This window comes from Ursus americanus, chromosome 25 (genome assembly GCF_024610735.1).
Source record: "Ursus americanus isolate L20-20 chromosome 25, mUrsAme1.1.p, whole genome shotgun sequence".
NCBI lineage: Eukaryota > Metazoa > Chordata > Mammalia > Carnivora > Ursidae > Ursus > Ursus americanus.
In genome coordinates, this window is record NC_142151.1 from 41,316,927 (window position 1) to 41,334,819 (window position 17,893).

The 17,893-nt window shown below is 55.9% G+C and overlaps 1 protein-coding gene across 1 annotated transcript in view; it reads right to left on the bottom strand.

Moving 5' to 3' along the window:
* The window catches only part of FAIM2 (Fas apoptotic inhibitory molecule 2), a 33,186-nt gene that overhangs the window by 4,248 nt on the left and 11,045 nt on the right, over positions 1–17,893 (bottom strand). Inside the window, exons 6-11 of the mRNA XM_045801098.2 lie at positions 15,708–15,758; positions 15,331–15,370; positions 14,826–14,863; positions 14,208–14,295; positions 13,853–13,948; positions 11,887–11,940 (exon numbers count right to left, since the gene is read on the bottom strand). Of these exons, the coding sequence (XP_045657054.1) occupies positions 11,887–11,940; positions 13,853–13,948; positions 14,208–14,295; positions 14,826–14,863; positions 15,331–15,370; positions 15,708–15,758 (367 nt within the window). The remainder of the gene's footprint in view (positions 1–11,886; positions 11,941–13,852; positions 13,949–14,207; positions 14,296–14,825; positions 14,864–15,330; positions 15,371–15,707; positions 15,759–17,893) is intronic.

The window sequence follows — 17,893 nt, forward strand, 5'->3', positions numbered from 1 at the left end:
CCCCAGCTTAGCCATTCTGTTTTGCTGTTTGTAAGCAGCACCAGGGCTTAATGCGTTTCCTGCCAGGAAACACTTTCTTCCCAGGGCACCTTCTTGGCCTAACACTACGAACAGTGATTCCCTCAGAGACAGCTCCTCTCTGCCCCCCTGCTGCCCCATGTCCACACTGACTCCTACTCCTCCCACTTAGCTCTTCTCTGGGGTCCAAGCATAGGAAGCAGAATCCTCTAGAAATAGCATATGACGCTTCACAGGCACAGTGGAGTTTTCTGGGAGAAAGAAGCCTGAAAGTTCCACCAGTGTCTCAAAGGTTATGAACCACTGGCCCACATGGGATTGGAATTCTTTAAATCCATTCACATTCTTGCTAACTGGGCTGTGCCCAGCTCTTCCGTCACTCGTGTGTGGAAGACCTGTGCACCTGGGGTCCTCTGGAACATTCATTATGCAATAAATATGTATGGGGCAAGAGTTGGTGCCAGCAACTTGCTGGCAGAGACACCACCATGCCGTGCCTGCCTTCTGGGGCTCGCCACTTAGGGGGGAACACTTACAGATGATTACAATAAAACTCAGCAAATGCCATAATTAGGGCTGATTGAGCAGGAGGCAGGTGGCCCAGGAGAGGTGACATTTTACCTGGGGCTTGAAGGACAAGTTGGAGTTTGCTAGACTGAGAAGGCCTGGGGAGGTGCGGGCCATGGTGTGAAAAGTGAGGAATTCAGTGTGGCTGGAGCAGGGGACAAGGGGACAGAGGGAAAGGGACTAGAGCCCAGGGGCCAGAGGCTCCGATAGGGAGCATCGCCAGCATGTGGGACATCAAGGCATGGCACCCTGGAAAGTGGGGAGGTGGGGGTGAATACGAGCACAGGCTTGGAAGTCAGCCCGAACTGAATTGCAGCCTCAATTCCACTCGTCACTCGCTCCGGGACCCTGGGCAAGGCAGTCTCCCTGAGCTGGAGTCCACATCTGGAAAAGGGAGACGAGGGTGCTTGCCTCCTGAGGTTGCGAGAATGAGGATGAGACCAAAGTGCCCGGCCTGGTGCCTGACACGTGGCAAGAGCAGAATGCATGCTGGCTATTAATGTGGGTACGTAGTTATTACCTGCAGAAGGAGAGGGGCCCCCCTGAGACCATGTCATAGGCTGCTGCCAAGACCCAGGCATCTCTGGCGGCCCGTCAAGGACGCGGAAATGTTACGAGGGTACGCTATGCAGCCTTAACAGAAGGAACAGGGAGAGCCACAGCAGGGCCAAGGGGGGGCTCGTGCGGTGCAGGTCGGGCTCCCTGAGCTCAGTGGCGTTGAGGGGAGGGGGCATGAGAACACAGGACAGGCGTCAGAACACTTGCGTTTGAGCACTGGTTCTATCCCCCCCCTTAGCCATTGCCCACCTGACCTTAGCGTCCTCATCTACAAAATGGGTCAGTAATAATGACCACACCATGGTGCGGTTTTGCGGGTAAACATAGGACAGTGCACGTTTCTTTTGTGTCGTGTCCCTTCATTCTGCTCTGCTCCTTCTGGTCTGGATTTGGATTCCCACGGAAGTTTTCGCTCTCCAGAGAGAACGAGCAAGGAGAGGGACCGACTTGAATGCTACAGGCTGCTTAGCGGTCATGCTGCCAGAAGTTAATAAATTGCTGCTCTGGCTTATCCATCAGTGGCGTGCTTCGCTGATTTCTCGGAGCCCAGTCACCCCTGGCTGAGCTAATGAAATTGAATCTCTCAACCTAGAAGGCTTGGGCCTGACCAGGGAGCACCCCACCCAGGAGGCCTCCAGAGCAGCCAGCAGGCTTTGCTCTTGCAGAAAAGAGGAATGAAATGATTTCTGCCCCTGCCCTTGGCCTGTGGCCATGGATGCTTATCGACGTGGCGCTACCTGGGATAGCCTGCCCCAGAGTGCAGCTGCGCTGCCTGGTACCACCCAGCACTGCAGCCTCACGCCTGCACGTCAGCTGATAGCTTTTCACTCACTTAGTCCCCACAGTATTTATCGAGCACCTACTATGCTCCAGGGAGCTTGCCTTCAGACAACCGACGGTCTAATGAAAGCAAATGATCAGAGATTCCGGTATGAGCATGCACTCTACGCAGGGGAAAGGAACCTCATGACCTTGGGTGATGGTGAGCCTTGTTAACTAACGTCGTCGCTGAGAGCAGCTATCTTGGTGATAGTTGACATCCTGGCAGCTAAGATCTTAGTTGAGAGCTAATAGCTGGGTTGAACGCTGATGCCTGGAAGGTCACAGGTACTTGAGCTGGAAGCCAGCTGGGCACGAGGAGACCCTGCCGGAGGAGCACGTGGGAGGAGAGGCTCGGGGCAAGAGGCAGAGGGGGACTAGGAGGCTGCTTACATCTGAGTCACCCTTTCACACACGAATCCTTTATCTCACCTCACCTCATAGGAAGTGGGTATTATCATCACTATTTTACATACGAGGGAAGGTGTCTCGGAGCAAGTGAGGGGCTTGCTGACAGTCATTTCCCTCGTGCTGGATCCAGACCATCTGTCCCTATTTTGATGGAGAAGCAGGTCGGGGATGGGGGGAGGTGGGGGAGGGCGAACACAGAGAGCAGAGGAGCCAAAGGCGAGCTTGCCTCGTCCGCCCTGTTGGCCAGGCAGGGCCTGGTCAGGGCCCCCTGGCCACACACTTGGCCTGAGCCTGCTGTGTCCAGGACCTAGGCTTATGTCTGCTATCCCTCCCAGAGGCGAGGCCGAGAGGCACCGGGGGAGCCATGGCATGGAGAGGCCAGCTCAGAGCCATCAGCAAACAGGCACTGAATACAAAAAGCTGGGGTTATCATGTGTTGAATCAGCATAAAAAACTAACATGTGGACGATGTCCATCCTACAGAAACGCCAGTGTGGGTGTGCAAAGCAGCACACACCCAAGGCCACTCGCAGCAGTGCTGGTTCAAACAGTGAGGGACTGGAAACCCCGAACGCTCAACCAGGGGTTGGTTAAATAAATTGTGGGCAGCAGTACTGAGGCAGAAACATCTCTGAAATAGGCCATCATGAGAAAAGAGCAGGCTGCAGAAAAATCTACATCATAAAATCCCTTTTCTATAACAAGAACAACAAAACCTGCACAGAACTATGGCAGAGAAGCCTCGGTAGCAGATGCCTATAAAATGCATATAGAAAAGTCTGGAAGGAGAGACAACTGACCACGGCACTTACCACTGAGGAAGGTAGTGAAGGACATGCAAATGACATTTGCTCTATCTATATTATGTGAGATTTTAGAAACTGAAATATATGAATAAATGTATTCATAAGTTATTTAATTAGAAACTTTGAAAAGAAGGATTAAAGTAACACACACAAAAAGAGTTGGTGAACCTTTTCACTGAATCCTCACACAAGCCTCTGGGACAGGTGTTCCGTTACCATGTCCATCACGAAGCTGAGGAGTCTGGGGCACAGAGAGTGTACGTGACTTGCCCACTTCGCACAGCCAAGAGGACAGACCCCAAATCCTGTTCTCCTTCCACCATGTGGCACTGCTTTGGGGCGTGTGTGTGTGTGTGTGTGTGTGTGTGTGTGTGTGTGTAGAAGGCTGGAAGAGGTGGGAAGAGAAGCACAAACAGAGCGCAAGGCCAAGAGCGCTGTAGGCTTCCTGGGGGGCTGTAGGGGGAGCCGGGCCCGCCTGGCCCTGCCACCACTTTCTGGGCTAGGGGGTGAGCCTGGGCTTGGGGGATGCTATAGGAAGAGGCTGCCAGCCTTAAGCCCTCGTGCCCTTGGCCAGGATGCGGGGCGGGGGCGGGGAGGGGGGAACAGGGGAGTGGAGGAGAGGCCGTGAGTGGAGACCGGGGGTCCGTTGTTGCCTGGTGCCAATAGAAGATGGTCATCTTCACAGGCCTGAGCGTCAAAGGTGTCAATGGCACAGACAACACGTGCATGCAGCCCTGGGTCCTGGGGGGCACCTCCAGGCGGCCACTGAAGGAACAGGGTCTGGCAGGTACGTGAGCCGGAAAGCCTGGCCCAGGATAAAGGCAAGCAGTGTATGAAAGTGTGTGAAAGAGCCCATGTGTGGTCCTCTGAGGAAGGGCATGAGTGTAATACTGTGCTTAAGAACGTGGACTGGGCAGTCACGCAGACCTGGGTTCAAATCTTGCACCTGACTACTACTACTACTAAGCCCTTTCTAAGGGCTTTGCATATATTAATTCACTTGCAAGTCACAACAACCTACGACGTATGTACTATTATTATCTGCATTTTAGAGATAAGGAAACGGAAGTACAGGGAGGTGATATGATTTTATCAGTCCACACAGCTAGAATGTGGCAGAGAATGGATTTGAACCCCAGGTACTCTGCTGCAAATTTTGGTGCTCTGAGTTACAAGGTTAACATTTACAATAAGGGGGGCGCCTGGGTGGCACAGCGGTTAAGCGTCTGCCTTCGGCTCAGGGCGTGATCCCGGCGTTATGGGATCGAGTCCCACATCAGGCTCCTCCGCTATGAGCCTGCTTCTTCCTCTCCCACTCCCCCTGCTGTGTTCCTTCTCTCGCTGGCTGTCTCTCTCTCTGTCAAATAAATAAATAAAATCTTTAAAAAAAAATTTACAATAAGGGTAAAAGCTATCATGGTAGTTGAGAAGGCACCAAGGTCCAGGTGCTAGGCTGTTTTCACTTTCCCTTTCATATCTTGCCTTATTTATTTATTACCACAGCTTTGTGCAATAGTTCGTATTAGCCCATTTTACAGATGAAGCCACTGAGGCACAGAGAAGTCAAATAACATGCCCAAGGTCACGGTGGTAAGAGGATGAGCTAGATCTCGAAAACTGTTTGGGTAGTGCGCATGTGGGCACCTAGAGAGCGCCCCGGCCCTTCTGATAGCACCTCTTCCTGGCCCTGCTCTGGATAAGAGAGCAGCGCCCTGTGCCTTCCCTGCCCCAGCATGCCAGTTAGACACTCCTTGGCCCTGCTCCCTACAGGAACCCTGAACCCCCCTCTCCCTCAGTCCCCCATCCCTGGGGGCTGGGAGGGGGGCTTCTTTCACCTTCTCCGGGTCAAGGTGTCGGTTTGAAGGGCTTGGTTTGAGCAGGGTGTTGGTTGCTGAGGATTAGGGCCTCAGGAAGTGAAAATGAGGAGAGTCCTGGGAGGGGGACGCCAAGCGCACTTTCCCCCTGAAGGGGCAGTTCCCTGGCAATCCACCCTCCCACCTGCAGCCCTCAGAGGAAAGCGCTCAACTTCTAGAGGGTTCAGATGCGGCCTCAGGTGAGGTGTTGGGGCTATTTTAGTGGCCGGAGGGTGGATGGCGGAACAGAGAAGGTTCTCACGAGATCTTTCAGGCTCACGTAAGAAACTGAGGCAAAAGAGCCTCTAAGCTCTGAATGAAATAAAGATAAGACTAAAATAAAATCATATCCTACCTTGGGTTTGTGTAGCCCTTTTCGCTTTTCAACGTGTTTCTCTAACGGTAAAGAAGATAGGGCATGTATCATGGCCCTGACTAGAAAAGCAGGGAGAGGGGTGGGGTGGGGGCAAACAGGAGTCTCTTTCCAGAAGCCTCCAGAGCCTGGAGGGATGGCCTAGGCCAGTCATGGGGACACAGGGGACACAAATTCTCTGTTGGGGCTGGATGGAAGTAACTGCTAAAAGGCCCGGTCTCAGAGGTTGAGAAAGCCTCTCTGGGTCCTTCTGCTGTGGAGGCAGTCAATCTGGAGGCCTCTGTTTTCCCTGCGAAATGGACAGAGGTAGAGTTGAAAGAATATTGGGCTGAGAGTCAGAAAAGTGGGGCTTTCATCCAGCTTTGGTGGGTAACACTGTGTGCCTGTGTATGTGTGTGCGTGTGTGTGTACATACATGGTGTGTGGTACATGTGTGGTGTGTGTGGTACGTGGAGGGGTTGTTGTGTGGTGTGTGTGTTACATGGGGGGTTGTGGGGTGTGTGTGGTATGTGGGAGTGTATGTGGGGTGCGGAGCATGCTCTCTCGAGGCCTCAGCACAAATAGGTCCATGCCAGCTCTGAGGACTCAGTCTCTGCCCTCCTTTCTTCCAGGGGCTGAGGACAGATGGCTGTGTGCATCTTCCCCACGGTCACCCAGTGTTGGAGGCCCAGCACCTCTACAAACACAGCATCTTCCTACCTAAGCTTCACTCACCCAAACACCATTGGGCCCTGAAGCGTCCACTTCGGACCAGCACACGTTCTTCCTGCCACCCTGTCCCTGACTCTGGGACTCTGCAGTGGCCTCTTAACTGGCCTCTCTGCCTCTGGCCTATCCACACAGCTTCTGGATAATCTTCCTTAAAACCCAGAGACTGTGATGTTTTCTGGACTCCCCAGACTGGCCAGGCTGGGCAGGGGAGAGTTCCTTTCCTACTGGGCTTGTCACCTAGTTTCTTCCCTAAGTCTCCTGGCTTGTCCTCCTGATTTAGGTGGCTGGGAGACCTCAGCTTCCCGAAAGAAGGGCCAGCTCTGTGGTAGAGCCATATAAGCACAGAAGCTCGGCCACAGTGGGAAACCTGCTGGCCAACCCTCGACCCGACCCGCTTTCTCTCTCCCTGCCCCGACCCGCCTGCTCTGTCCCAGCCCCTCCACCTTGCGCCATCATCCCACCCAGCCAAACCCTCACGCTCCCCTGCCTGACCTTCCATGAGCTTCTACATGAAAGCACCCAAGAAGAGGGAATGAGGGGGTGAGAAGCATGAGGCCGCCCTGAGGTACCTGTGGGCTGACTCACCCGCTTCTATTGGCATTTGGGTCTGGCGCCCAGTGGGGGGTATGAGATAGGGGTGAGGCAGAAAAGCCAAAGCCTCTTGAGAATGCACCAAGGCTACACAGGTGAGGCCTAGGAGGGGCCTGTGCCTCAAGGCTGGACCTCGGCTCGAAGAAACCTGGGCTCCCCACCCCAGGCTCAGCTTCCTCCAGCTTGGCCGCTCTGCCCTCCCAGATGACAGAGACCGTCAGCGAGGGGCTGAGGTCTCTAGGAGACGAAACCATTTGATTGTAGCAGCCCTTCCAAGGCCCCGACTGGGAGGATGGGGTGGGGGAGGAGGCTCCTCACTGGGGGTCCAGACCCTCCTCTGACGCCTCTCTCCTTTCTCACCCATCCTCCTTGCGGCAGCTGGGCAGGGATGCTCTGAGTGCTGTCTTGTCTTTCTAGCTAAATGCTGGGAGGGCCCCTCATGGTGCAGAGAACTCTCCACAGGCTGGGCTGGGAGTTGCCAGGGTGGGCAGATGAAGAGACTAGGGAACCGCAGCTTCCACAGGACAGAACTGATGCAGGAAGCAGGGTCAGACTGAGGTCAAGGACATTCTGAGTTGGGGTTAATGGAAAGGCCCCGAGACAGTTCTTGTGGGGCTGGGCCTCTGATGGCCTCTGTCCACTGGAAACTCAGAGGAGGGAGGAGAATGAATCCAGGGCCCCCTCTCAGATCTTCCCCAGGCGCCCTGTGGCCCATCACCCCTCCTGGTGACCCACGTGAACAAGGGGCAGGGGACGGAGCTGGGGGAGCTGGGGGAGTCGCACCTCGCTCCTGACCATTGTTTACATAATTGGCAGGAGGAGCCAGGGCCTTTCAGTGTGTTGCTGTCCTAATGAGACATTAACTGGTAATTAGGCGCCGTGGTTCCTCCTCCCCTGTGACTCACTGTGCAACTGCGGCTGTCTTTGCTCTGCTCTGACCCGCGCCTCGGCCAGCCTTGGCCCCGCGGCCGGCCGGGCCTCTCAGGCATCCATTCGTCCCACACACATCAAGGGGGTACCTACTGTGTGCCAGGCACTATTCGAGGCACTGGGGATGCAGCGAAGAACAAACCAGATAAAAATCTCTGCCCTCGAGGAACTTAAATTCTGCTGCTGGGAGACAAACGATCAACAAAAAAATCAGAAAAATGTAAGAGTAGGTCCAGATGAGAAGTGCCATGGCGAGACATAAAGCAGGGAAGAGTAGGGAGTGTGTGTGTGTGTGTGTGTGTGTGCACGTCACACAGGACTGTAAACAGAGCGAACACCTGAAGGCGGGGACGCAGAGAACTGTGAATGGATCCGAGGGGACAGACAGAGGCAGCTTGGGTGCGGAGGTGCGGGCTGGCCGTGAGCCTGCCATGTCAGGGGGGTAGCGAGGAGGCCCCGGTGGCTGCAGCAGAGTGGGGGGAGGGGACATGGGAGGAGGTGAGGTCAGCAGCGGCCTGCAGACCGGGGAAGTGATCCCTGGAGGCCAAGCAGAGGGATGATCTGACCTCACTCACACTTAACAGGATCCTTCTGGCTGCTCACACCGAGCAGAGACTGTGGGCTCCCCCCCATTGGGAGCAATTCGGGACATGGACCTGGGAGTAGCCACGTAGGTGGGGATAAGTGGTCAGGTTCTGGCTAGAAGGTGGAGCCAATAGAATTTGCTGCGGGGCCAGATGTGGGGTGTGAAGAGAGTGGAGGAGTGGAGGATGTCAGCAGGGCGTTTGGCCTGAGTGACTGGAAGGACGGAGTTGCCATTAACAGAGACGGGGAAGCTGTGGGAGAAGCAGGGGTTCAGGGAGAGAGCAGGCGCTCGGTTTTGTACGTAATAGGTTTGGGGTGCCTCGTAGATTTCCAAATGGGGATACCGGGTAGGCAACCGGAAATTCTAGTCTGGAATTCTGGGCTGGAAATCAGTTTTAGGGCCATCAGCTTTACAGATGGTATTCAAAGTCTTGAGACAGTCTGAGGTCCCGTAGGGACTGAGGGTAGAGAGAGAAAAACCGATGGCCAGATGGCCCGATGGCGCTCAGTGTGAGCAGGGAGGCTGGAGGAAAACAGGACAGCCGGTGGCCAAGATGCCCAGGGCAGAAGATGCACCTGGGTGGAGGAATGAGCGACCGTGTCTAAGAGGCTGAGTCTGGCAAGGTGAGGGCTGGGAGATGACCTCTGGATTCAGCAACATGGAGGCCGTCGCTGACCCTGGTGAGAGCATTAATAGGGCTGAGAGAATTGGCAAAGGATTGGAGGAGAGAAGGGAGGAGACGAATTGGAAATACAGGTACCCCCGCTTGTCGAAAACTCAAGTTACACCATTTCGTTTTCATGAAGGACCTGCAGTAGCCCCCGATTTCACTAACCAAAAGAAATCCAAAGAGGATTTTCACTTTTATAAAAAAACAAAATAGCCAACACAGCATTCAGCATTTGCTTTGCAGTGAGCTGTTCTAGAGGCGGCATGCACCCCAAGCAACGAGGCGCCCCCAAGCTCCTTGCCTGGGAGCTATACCCAGCATCTTGGCATTAAGCCGCCGCAGCTTGCAGCCGTGTCTGTGAGCTCCTGTGTCTTATCTCTATTTATTTTGTGCATAAGGTCAGCAAGATGTGTCCTAAGGGAGCAGAAAAACCTAAGAGAGGTTATTTTGGGGCTCTGGGACACTCGAAATCTCTTCCATATAAATGAATGGTAATGGCTTCTTCACTTGACGCTGTTCCAGTTTATGAAAAGTTTCATAGGAACGCTCTACTTCTAGGGGGAAGCCTGTAGTCAGTGTAGGTTCCCTTATTAGAGCTTCTTGCTCTAAATGGGCGTGCTAGAAGAGGATGTGTGTGTGTGTGTGTGTGTGTGTGTGTGTGTGTGTGTGCTTCCAGACGGGAGAAATTACAGCCTGTTTCCACACTCATGGGAACAATCCAGAAGAGACGGCAATGCTGGTGGGGGCAGGGGCAGGGAGAGTTGGTAGAGGGTGGGTTGCTAGAGAGAACTCCCCAGCTTCTTCCCGACTCCGAGCTAATAGGAGTTGTCGTCTTTGAGGGGGACACCGGGGTGCTGGAAATGAACCAGGCTGGGCACAGGACCCCTGGGTCCTGTCCTAGATCTGCCCCTTACTGGCAGTGGAAACCTGTGGAAGCCCTTCACACCCAAGGCTTCAGATGTGGAAAGCAGGTCTTAAAACATCAGCCTCCCTCCCTGGGCTGCGGTGGCGATCCAATGAGGTAACAGGTGTGAAAGTGTTTTGTAAAATGTAAAGGGTGGAAGAGATGACTGGCATTATTTTTATTATTCTAATAACACAGGGGATTATTAAACAAATTTAAGAGATTACTGTTCATTTAGCCCTACTTGTATGTACAGCCTTCCCGCTTAGCTGACATCCGAGCTGCGACCTGATCCGCATGAAGCCAAGTAACGTCCCCCACCCCCACTGATGGTCCCCCACCCCCACTGATGCTCGCCCGCCTCCGCTCTGCCCTGCAACATCGACCCCTCCTGTTCCATTTGTCCCTGGCAAATGCTGCCCTCCGGAGCCTCCCAGGCTCGCTCCCCGCAGCGCGACCCTGCCTCTTCCTTTCCTCCTGGCCCTATTCCCTACCCCTTCCTCTTCACTGACATGTTTTAAGTAGGTCCTGCCGGGAGGAGAGAGCTCTGGTGCAGGAGCCAAGAGAAGGAAGTGCTGTACGGTGACCAACCTTCCCGATTTGCCCAGGATTGAGGGGTTCCCTCAAAAAGTGGGACTCTCAGTGCTCAAACTGGGGAAGTTCTGGGTAAACTGGGATAAACTGGTCAACCTAGTCATGACCAAGGCCACGGTTAGTTGATATGCCCTTATCTTGCCAGGAAACGAGACCAGTCATTTAACTTCTTTGTGGCCCAGTTTTCTCATCTATGAAAGGAAGGGCTTGGAGTTTCGCTAGATTCCTTTTCAGTCCCTTCCAGACTCAGGTTCCAAGCCTGAAGGTCATTTCCTCATTCCACAGATATTTCCTAAATGTCACTATGTGCCATGCACTGTGCCCCTCCTGTTGACGGTGGCATCCTGGGCACAGAGCACAACACCTCACACATAGTAGCTGCTCAATTAAGACCTGCCGTGAGGAATGGGTGACTCTACCACACCCCGTTCCTTATCCACACCCCTCAGAACATCTGCTCCTAGTTCTGACCCTCCATTTTTTCCAGTCCATCACCCACAAGCCTGCGGAACCTGTGAATAAGCCTCGAACTCTGGCCAGACTGAGCTGAGCTGAACATTCCAATGAGGGAGGGACAGGAGGGTCGGGCCGCCGCTCGCACTGGCAGTCGTGTTTACCTTGGGCGCTCCCTGAGATGTCTCTGAGATGAGCTTGCGCACCTGGGGGGTGGTCCTGGACTGCCATCACATTCAGGGGCTTGGAGCCCACTTGAGCAAAGGGCCCGTGGTGGGCAGTTCCAGGCAGATGTTTGCCCCTGGCTACCTCCTGTCTCCTGGCCATCTGCTTCCGGCCGCCCCATGCCCCTCCCCGTGTGGCCTCACAGCCAGAGCGGGGCTCTGGAGCCAGGCCAGCCGGGTTTGCAGTCTGGCCCTCCCCTTCCTAGGATGTTGTGCGAACTTGGGCAAGTCGTTTAGTCCCTGAGTTTCAGGATCCTCATCTGAATCTGATAACAACAGATCCTATTTTGTAGAGTTATGGTGAGGATTAAATGCACACGGAGGGTTTGCTGGTGCGGGGAAGTGCTCAACAAATATTAGCTATTACTGTTATCATCACCGTCGTCATCAACATCATCTCAGTGCAGTGAGAACAACCAAGAACAAGCCTGAACTAAGCGCATCATCTCTCACACTTGGAAGCGCCCTGGCTCCAGGAAGCCTTCCCAGATTACCCCACGGAGAGCAATGACAAATTTAGTCCCCGTGGCCACGCTCATTCTCCCACCCCCACGAGCAGCACTGACCCTCCCCAGGACCCAGGGGTGCCTCTTCTCAGCTCTGTCTAAAGCTCTAATCCTGTTGTTACAGCCTCCCTCCTCCCCTGCCCAGAGCAGCTGGTGTGTCTTGGCGACCAGAGTTCCCTGAATGTGGCATTGAGCCCTGCCCCACCCACAGGTGTCAGGGAGGAGGACTGTGAGGAAGACAGGGACAGTGAAGGGACCTGGGGAGGTGATCAGAGGCGGAGAAGGCGGGGCACCCCAGGGAGCCACACTCACCAACGTAAACACGCCCGCTCCCAGCACGGCATACACTGCGTGCAGCCAGGGCACCTGTGGAGCAGACACGAGGAAGGGTTTAGGGCAGTGGGGGCCGAGGGGCGGGGAGGAGGGTTTAGTCCAGAGACTCTCAAACAGACCTCCCTAGGGCATTCCATCTCTCACAGCTCCCCCAACCCTCCCCCAGCAGTTCCTAAGAAGCCCCAGAACAGGGGCGCCTGGGTGGCACAGCGGTTAAGCGTCTGCCTTGGGCTCAGGGCGTGATCCCGGTGTTATGGGACCAAGCCCCACATCAGGGCTCTTCTGCTATGAGCCTGCTTCTTCCTCTCCCACTCCCCCTGCTTGTGTTCCCTTTCTCGCTGGCTGTCTCTATCTCTGTCGAATAAATAAATAAAATATTAAAAAAAAAAAAAAAAAAGAAGCCCCAGAACAGAGAGGGGTCCTTGATTCTCTGTGGGCTCAGGGTGGGTCTGGGGAACCCAGGATAGCAGTGATGGTGGAGGGACTGGCAGGGCCGTTTCCAGCCGACTGGTACCTGTTCCCTGCACACACAGCCCCAGACTCAGGCTGGATGAGGGAGACTCATCCTGTGGGACCCCTGTCATCCTCCAGGCCTGAGCCTGAGGGCTGCTCCCTCCCCCCAGGGCGAACTCATCCCTGTCCTGTGTGGGGTCTGCCTGTTCCTCTGTAGGGGGAACTCCCTAGCTTTGCCTGAAGGGGTAAATGGCTCAGAGGTGTGGGGGGGGGGGGTGGGGAGGTTCTCTGGAGTCCCAGCCAGCTGTGTGCATGATAGGACTGCTTACAGAGACTGGAACAGCACCCCTGCCCAACCTTGGCTCCCCATACATCTCTGGGGCACCCAGGTGGGTGTGGAAACTGCAAGTTTCAGTCATGCCCCCCTCCATAGGGCCTTCCCCCAGAAGATTCCTGGAAACACAAGCAACCCATTAGCCTGCCCTGAGTCAATATAAAGGGTTCTTTGCAGCTCTGAGGCCCCTTCCTGTAACCGCGCCCCCATCCTAGATACACAGAGGGCCCCCAGACCAGCTCCGGTCCCTCCCTTCGTCAACAGGATCCTGGGAAGTGCCAAGGAAATGCTAGAACCAATCCTGATGTCCTGGATTTAGAGCCAATACCCTGGGGACCAGGGCTGGGCAGGATGGGGTGGGGGAAGGGGAGAGGGAGGCACGCTGCTCCCAGCCTGGCGGAAAAGGGGCAGCGGGGGGATCATGCACCTAAGGTGGCTAAGAGGAGCCTTGGGTGGGGGCTGGGGAGTATAAGCACTGAGCCTTTAGCAGGGCTCTAATAGCTTCATCCCTTGGGTCCCAGGATTAGATCTCAGGCCCCTCCTGGGATGCCCTCAACCTGCCCCCTTCTCCATCAGCAGCAGCCTGACTGCCTCAGTCACCAGTGAGCCCTGTGCAGTCCTAGTTGGATTTCCCAGGGCCGACTGGACAGCTGTGATTTGGCTGGCCCCACTGATACTCTAATGGGACGGGGTATGCGCAGAGCCCCACTTCCCTACCTCCTGCCTGCCTGGCCAGCCAGATTCTGTCTCTCTGGACTTGGCTGATCCCTCAAGAGCTCCAGGGGGCCCTTTCTTGGGGCCCTTCTGCGCCTGGTGGCCCTCTGGAGTTCCTGTGCTCCCTTCGCTGCCCAGGGTTTAAATGTGCTGTGCTCCCCGCCTCAGCCTCACCTCCCCCCTAGAAGGGAGGATGAGAAAGGTGAAGCCGGATGTGGCTCACGGTGCAAGCAGGTGCCCAGGCCTGCCAAGAAAAGCCTCGTTGCTTGTTTGCTTGTACTGCTAACAAGCCCAGGGCAGGGGCCAGGAGGGTTGGACAGGATGGCAGGCTGTAGGCCTTTGGCTCTGGGCCTTCCCTAGAGGGCAGGGGAGGAAAGGGCACCCTTGGGCAAGGTGGGCTCTCCCTCCCGCCCCAGGGCCCCAGTGGGAGACCCGGGAACTCACATATTGGAAGGGCAGGAGGATGGCCAGGATGAGTCCACTGAAGAAAAGAGTCATGAGCAGCACAAAGATCACACCCTGGCAGGAGGTGAAGTCAAACTGCAGGGATGGGACGGGCGTCAGCCTGCGCAGGAGGGCTCGGCATCCCCGGGGGGCCCAGCTGGGCAGTGTGCTGGCCAGAAGGCGGAGGCCTGCACAGCAGGCTGCTGCCTCATGCTCCCCCCTAGAAGCCGGCATTCACCTGCCAGGGGACCTCCCCAGACCCTGCTCACCCCTTTCACCTCTCCCTAGCCGGGGACCCAAGCTTGGAGCCTCCCGTCCCATAGGCCTTGCCCTGCCCACGAGCCCCAGAGCTGACCTTAGTCTGGAAGCTAAAGACGGTGACCGAGAGGCAGACGAGGGCCGTGATACCCAGGCACAGCAGCACAGACGTGGTGTTGTAGTAGCTGCGGACGCAGGGCCGGCTTCAGGCAGGCCTTCTGGGCTCCCCGGCCCTCCCCCGGGCCCACCCTCCTCTGCCAGACCTGATCCCTTGACCTCCGGTCCCCCCTCTCCCCCCTGCCCGGGGTCCTCCCTCCCTCTGCTTTCCCAGCCTCTTCCCTGGGCCCTGCCCTCCCCAACACGCTCAGATTCAAACTCCCGTTAGAAGGGTCTTGAAGAGGTGCGAGTGGAGGGTGGGGAGGGCTTGGTGCTGCTGCCCGGAGGTGGCTTAAGGGAATGGGGTGATCACCCAGCCTGCGGTCTTTCAAGCTGCAGCGTGAGAGAGGTCACCGTGCTCCCCTCCATTCCCCACCTCCACCCCGCTGACCTGGCCAGGTCCCGCTCTCACTGTTGAGTGGAATGTGTGAGAAGAGGGCTCCAGGCCAATGTTTCCTGCCTGCCTGAACCCCCCCCCCCATCTGAATGCTCTCTGAAGGGATGCGTTCGAAACGGCTCCCTTCAGTGTGGCCCGTCTCCCTCCACCTGTTCCCTTTACCTGGACAACATCCCAGTGAGGTAGGCCATGGACAGGGTCTGGAAGAAGCAGGATGAAGGAAAGCTCCAGAACTCAGCCTTTGGGGGCCCAGACACCTTCAAGGCCCAGCCTGGATCTCCACCCCTGGTGCACACCCCTCAACTCTGCACCTGCTCCCCCCCCCACATGTCCGCTTCCACAGCTCAGGCCTGCGCTAGCTGTCCCCTTCTTTCTTTTGCAGCCCTGCTTCCCCCCCTTTCTACGACCCACTCTTCATTATCCAGAGCTCCAGGATGCTTCATTCAAACCTCTTTAAAACAACATCACAAACAAAAGAGACAGTGGGTGGAGTCAGGGGGAGACTAAGCCCATTTGGAGAAGTGGGGTGAAAATACTCCTGCCTCCACCAGGGACCTCACATTGGACATCCCCAGCCCAGACTTCCTGGCCTTCGAAGCCCACCTTCCTTCCCTCCTCCCACCATCTCCACTCAGCACACGTCCCCAGCCACCCCTAGATGACTTACGAAGATGGTCAGGAGAATCAGGTTCCATGGGAAATGCCTCCTGCAAGGCAAGCCACTGAGTTCAGAGGGGAATGAGGGATACCGACAGCCACAGGCCAGGTCAGTGTGGTGAGCAAGGGGTCTCAGCCTCACCCCATCCCCAGTCCTTGGAGCCCCTTCCTTCAGCCATATGCCCAGGTACCCCCATCAGTGGATCCACACCGCCCCATTGCGACCTCAGAGGCTCCAAGAAAAGGAGGGAGGGGCAGGCTTGATGGAGCCCAGAGGGTAGAGCCCTCTCAGAGGTGCACAGCACACTGGGGGTGGGCAGGACTGGGGCCAGAACTTTCAAGATCCTGCTCGTGTTCTCACAAGTTGCTCCTCGAGCCGTCACATACCTAGGTCCAGAACAGCAGGCCAGGGTCAGATAGGTCGCAAAGAATACAGCGCTGTGAGAGACAGATGGATGGGCCAGTCAGCCCGTGCCCCCCAAGGCCCCTTCACCCAGTCCCCTGCTCCTTCTCCTCTCTGTCACCCCTGCCCGCAAGTGCCAGGCTGTAGGATCAGGTCAGGGGGGTGTTTAAGACTACAGTTATCCTAGAACCTGGCAATGGGCAGGCTGCTGGTCCAATCCCCAAAGACAGAAATGGGCATTGGACAAGCTTCTGGAAATACTGAGTCTGGGATGCCACAGGACAGCTGACCACCTGATCCAAAGTGGCCTCCCCAGATACTCTCAATACTTCACCCAGAAAGTTTGTATACGGGGGGGGGGGGGGGGCTGTGTGGCTCAGCCATTAAGCGTCGGCTCAGGTCATAGTCCCAGCCCCGCATCGGGCTCCCTGTTCAACAGAAAGCCTGCTTCTCCTTGTCCCACTCCCCTTGCTTGTGTTCCCTCTCTCGCTATGTCTCTCTGTCAAATAAATAAAATCTTAAAAAAAAAAAAAAGAAAGAAAGAAAGTTTCTATACAGTGTTTTCTATGTTTCTAAGTGCTTTATGACTACGAATTGATGTAATCCTCACACGTTCTTGCTCCGGAGTCCTAGCTTGTAACCACTGCCCCACACTGCCTCAGTCAGTCCCTCCCACCCTTCTCACTACCTGTAATCACCGTGTTACTTTATTGTCGGTCTACCCTACTAGACTGCAAGCGACCCAAGGGAAGGGCCCTCATCTGTCCTGCCAGCACCTGGCACAAGCAGGAAGCACCAGTGGCGCGAATTTCTGGATCAGGTGGCCATGTCCAGAGGACGACAGGCCGGGAGCTTAGGTGCCACCCCGAAACAGGGGCAGAGGACTGAAGATTTTCTAGAGAACAGTGGAAGTGAAGGCCAGTCTAGGCAGTGGGAGACGAGGGGCTGAGGACCCCCAGGGGGATGCTCATATGCCTACCCAGATTGGTGCCACCATCAATGCACGCTCTCCAGCCCTCAGTGGGCCCTCAACATGGCACCTGCCATCCTTGCCCTTCTCCCTCCTCGGTTCGTCGCCTATCCCCCTCAGCAGCAATTCCAACCATCCTCCCCCACCCACACACCTCCCAGGCTGCCTCACTCCTGCACAGTCTGGCCTGATGCATCCCAGAAAGATCTGAGATGATGTGGGGCTCCCTTGGCTCCCTGCCTGCCACCTGCAAACATCGTTATGCATCTACACACCCTTTTTCCTGTCCTTCCATCCCAGGTCCATCCCCCCAGCCTGGGCTCTGGGCCCCACGCGCACAGCTGCCCCACCATCTCTACCTCTAAAACCCCACCCTTTCTACTGGCACCTCTCTTCCCACACAACCCTCCTCAGCTCTTTTCCATCTTCCGCCAACGTCTTCCCCAGTTCCAGCTGTTGCTACTTCATCCACCCTCACAGATGGGCTTCTTGAAACAGCTGTCCCCACTTCACGGTCTCCTTCTCCATCCCCGCATGACTCCCCAAGCCCGCAAACCCAAACCCAGCCCCACTTAATGAGAGCCGGCTTTGCCACCTCCCTGTGACCTTGTTGAGTCCAAGCGACACTTATCAGTCCCTGTCTTACCTGACTTTTCAACATCTGATCACTCCCATTGTTCCCCTGGTTCTACAATGACACCCTCTTGGGTCCCTTCCTACCTCCCTGGCCACTCCGTCCCCGTCTCCTTCAGAGTATCTAAGTATTCCCCGTTCCTTTGACGCAGAGTCCCACCCGGCTGTCTCCCCTCATGCTCTCCCTGGGGGCCCGCTCCTCCACAGGACTTCCTTCAGCAGGGAGACGCTCATGGCTCCCACACCCTTGTTTCTCATCTCCATGTTCCTTCTCAACCCCAGACCTGAATAGGCAACTGCCAACTCCGCAGACATGGCCAAGCAGAAACGTGCCAAACCCAACAGGTCAGGAGCGAACTCGCCCTCCTCCCTGTCCCTGCTCGTGCGTCTCCTATTGCCAAGGACGTCATGCCCATCCAAGTGGCCCAACCAGAGAGCTCAGCATCCTCGACTCCCACCCGGCCTCGCCCAATTAATCACGGGGACCTGCCGATCCTCCTACCAGGCACTGCTCAGATCCTTCGCCTTCTCTCCATGCCCAATACCACCCTTTTAGGCGGGGCCACC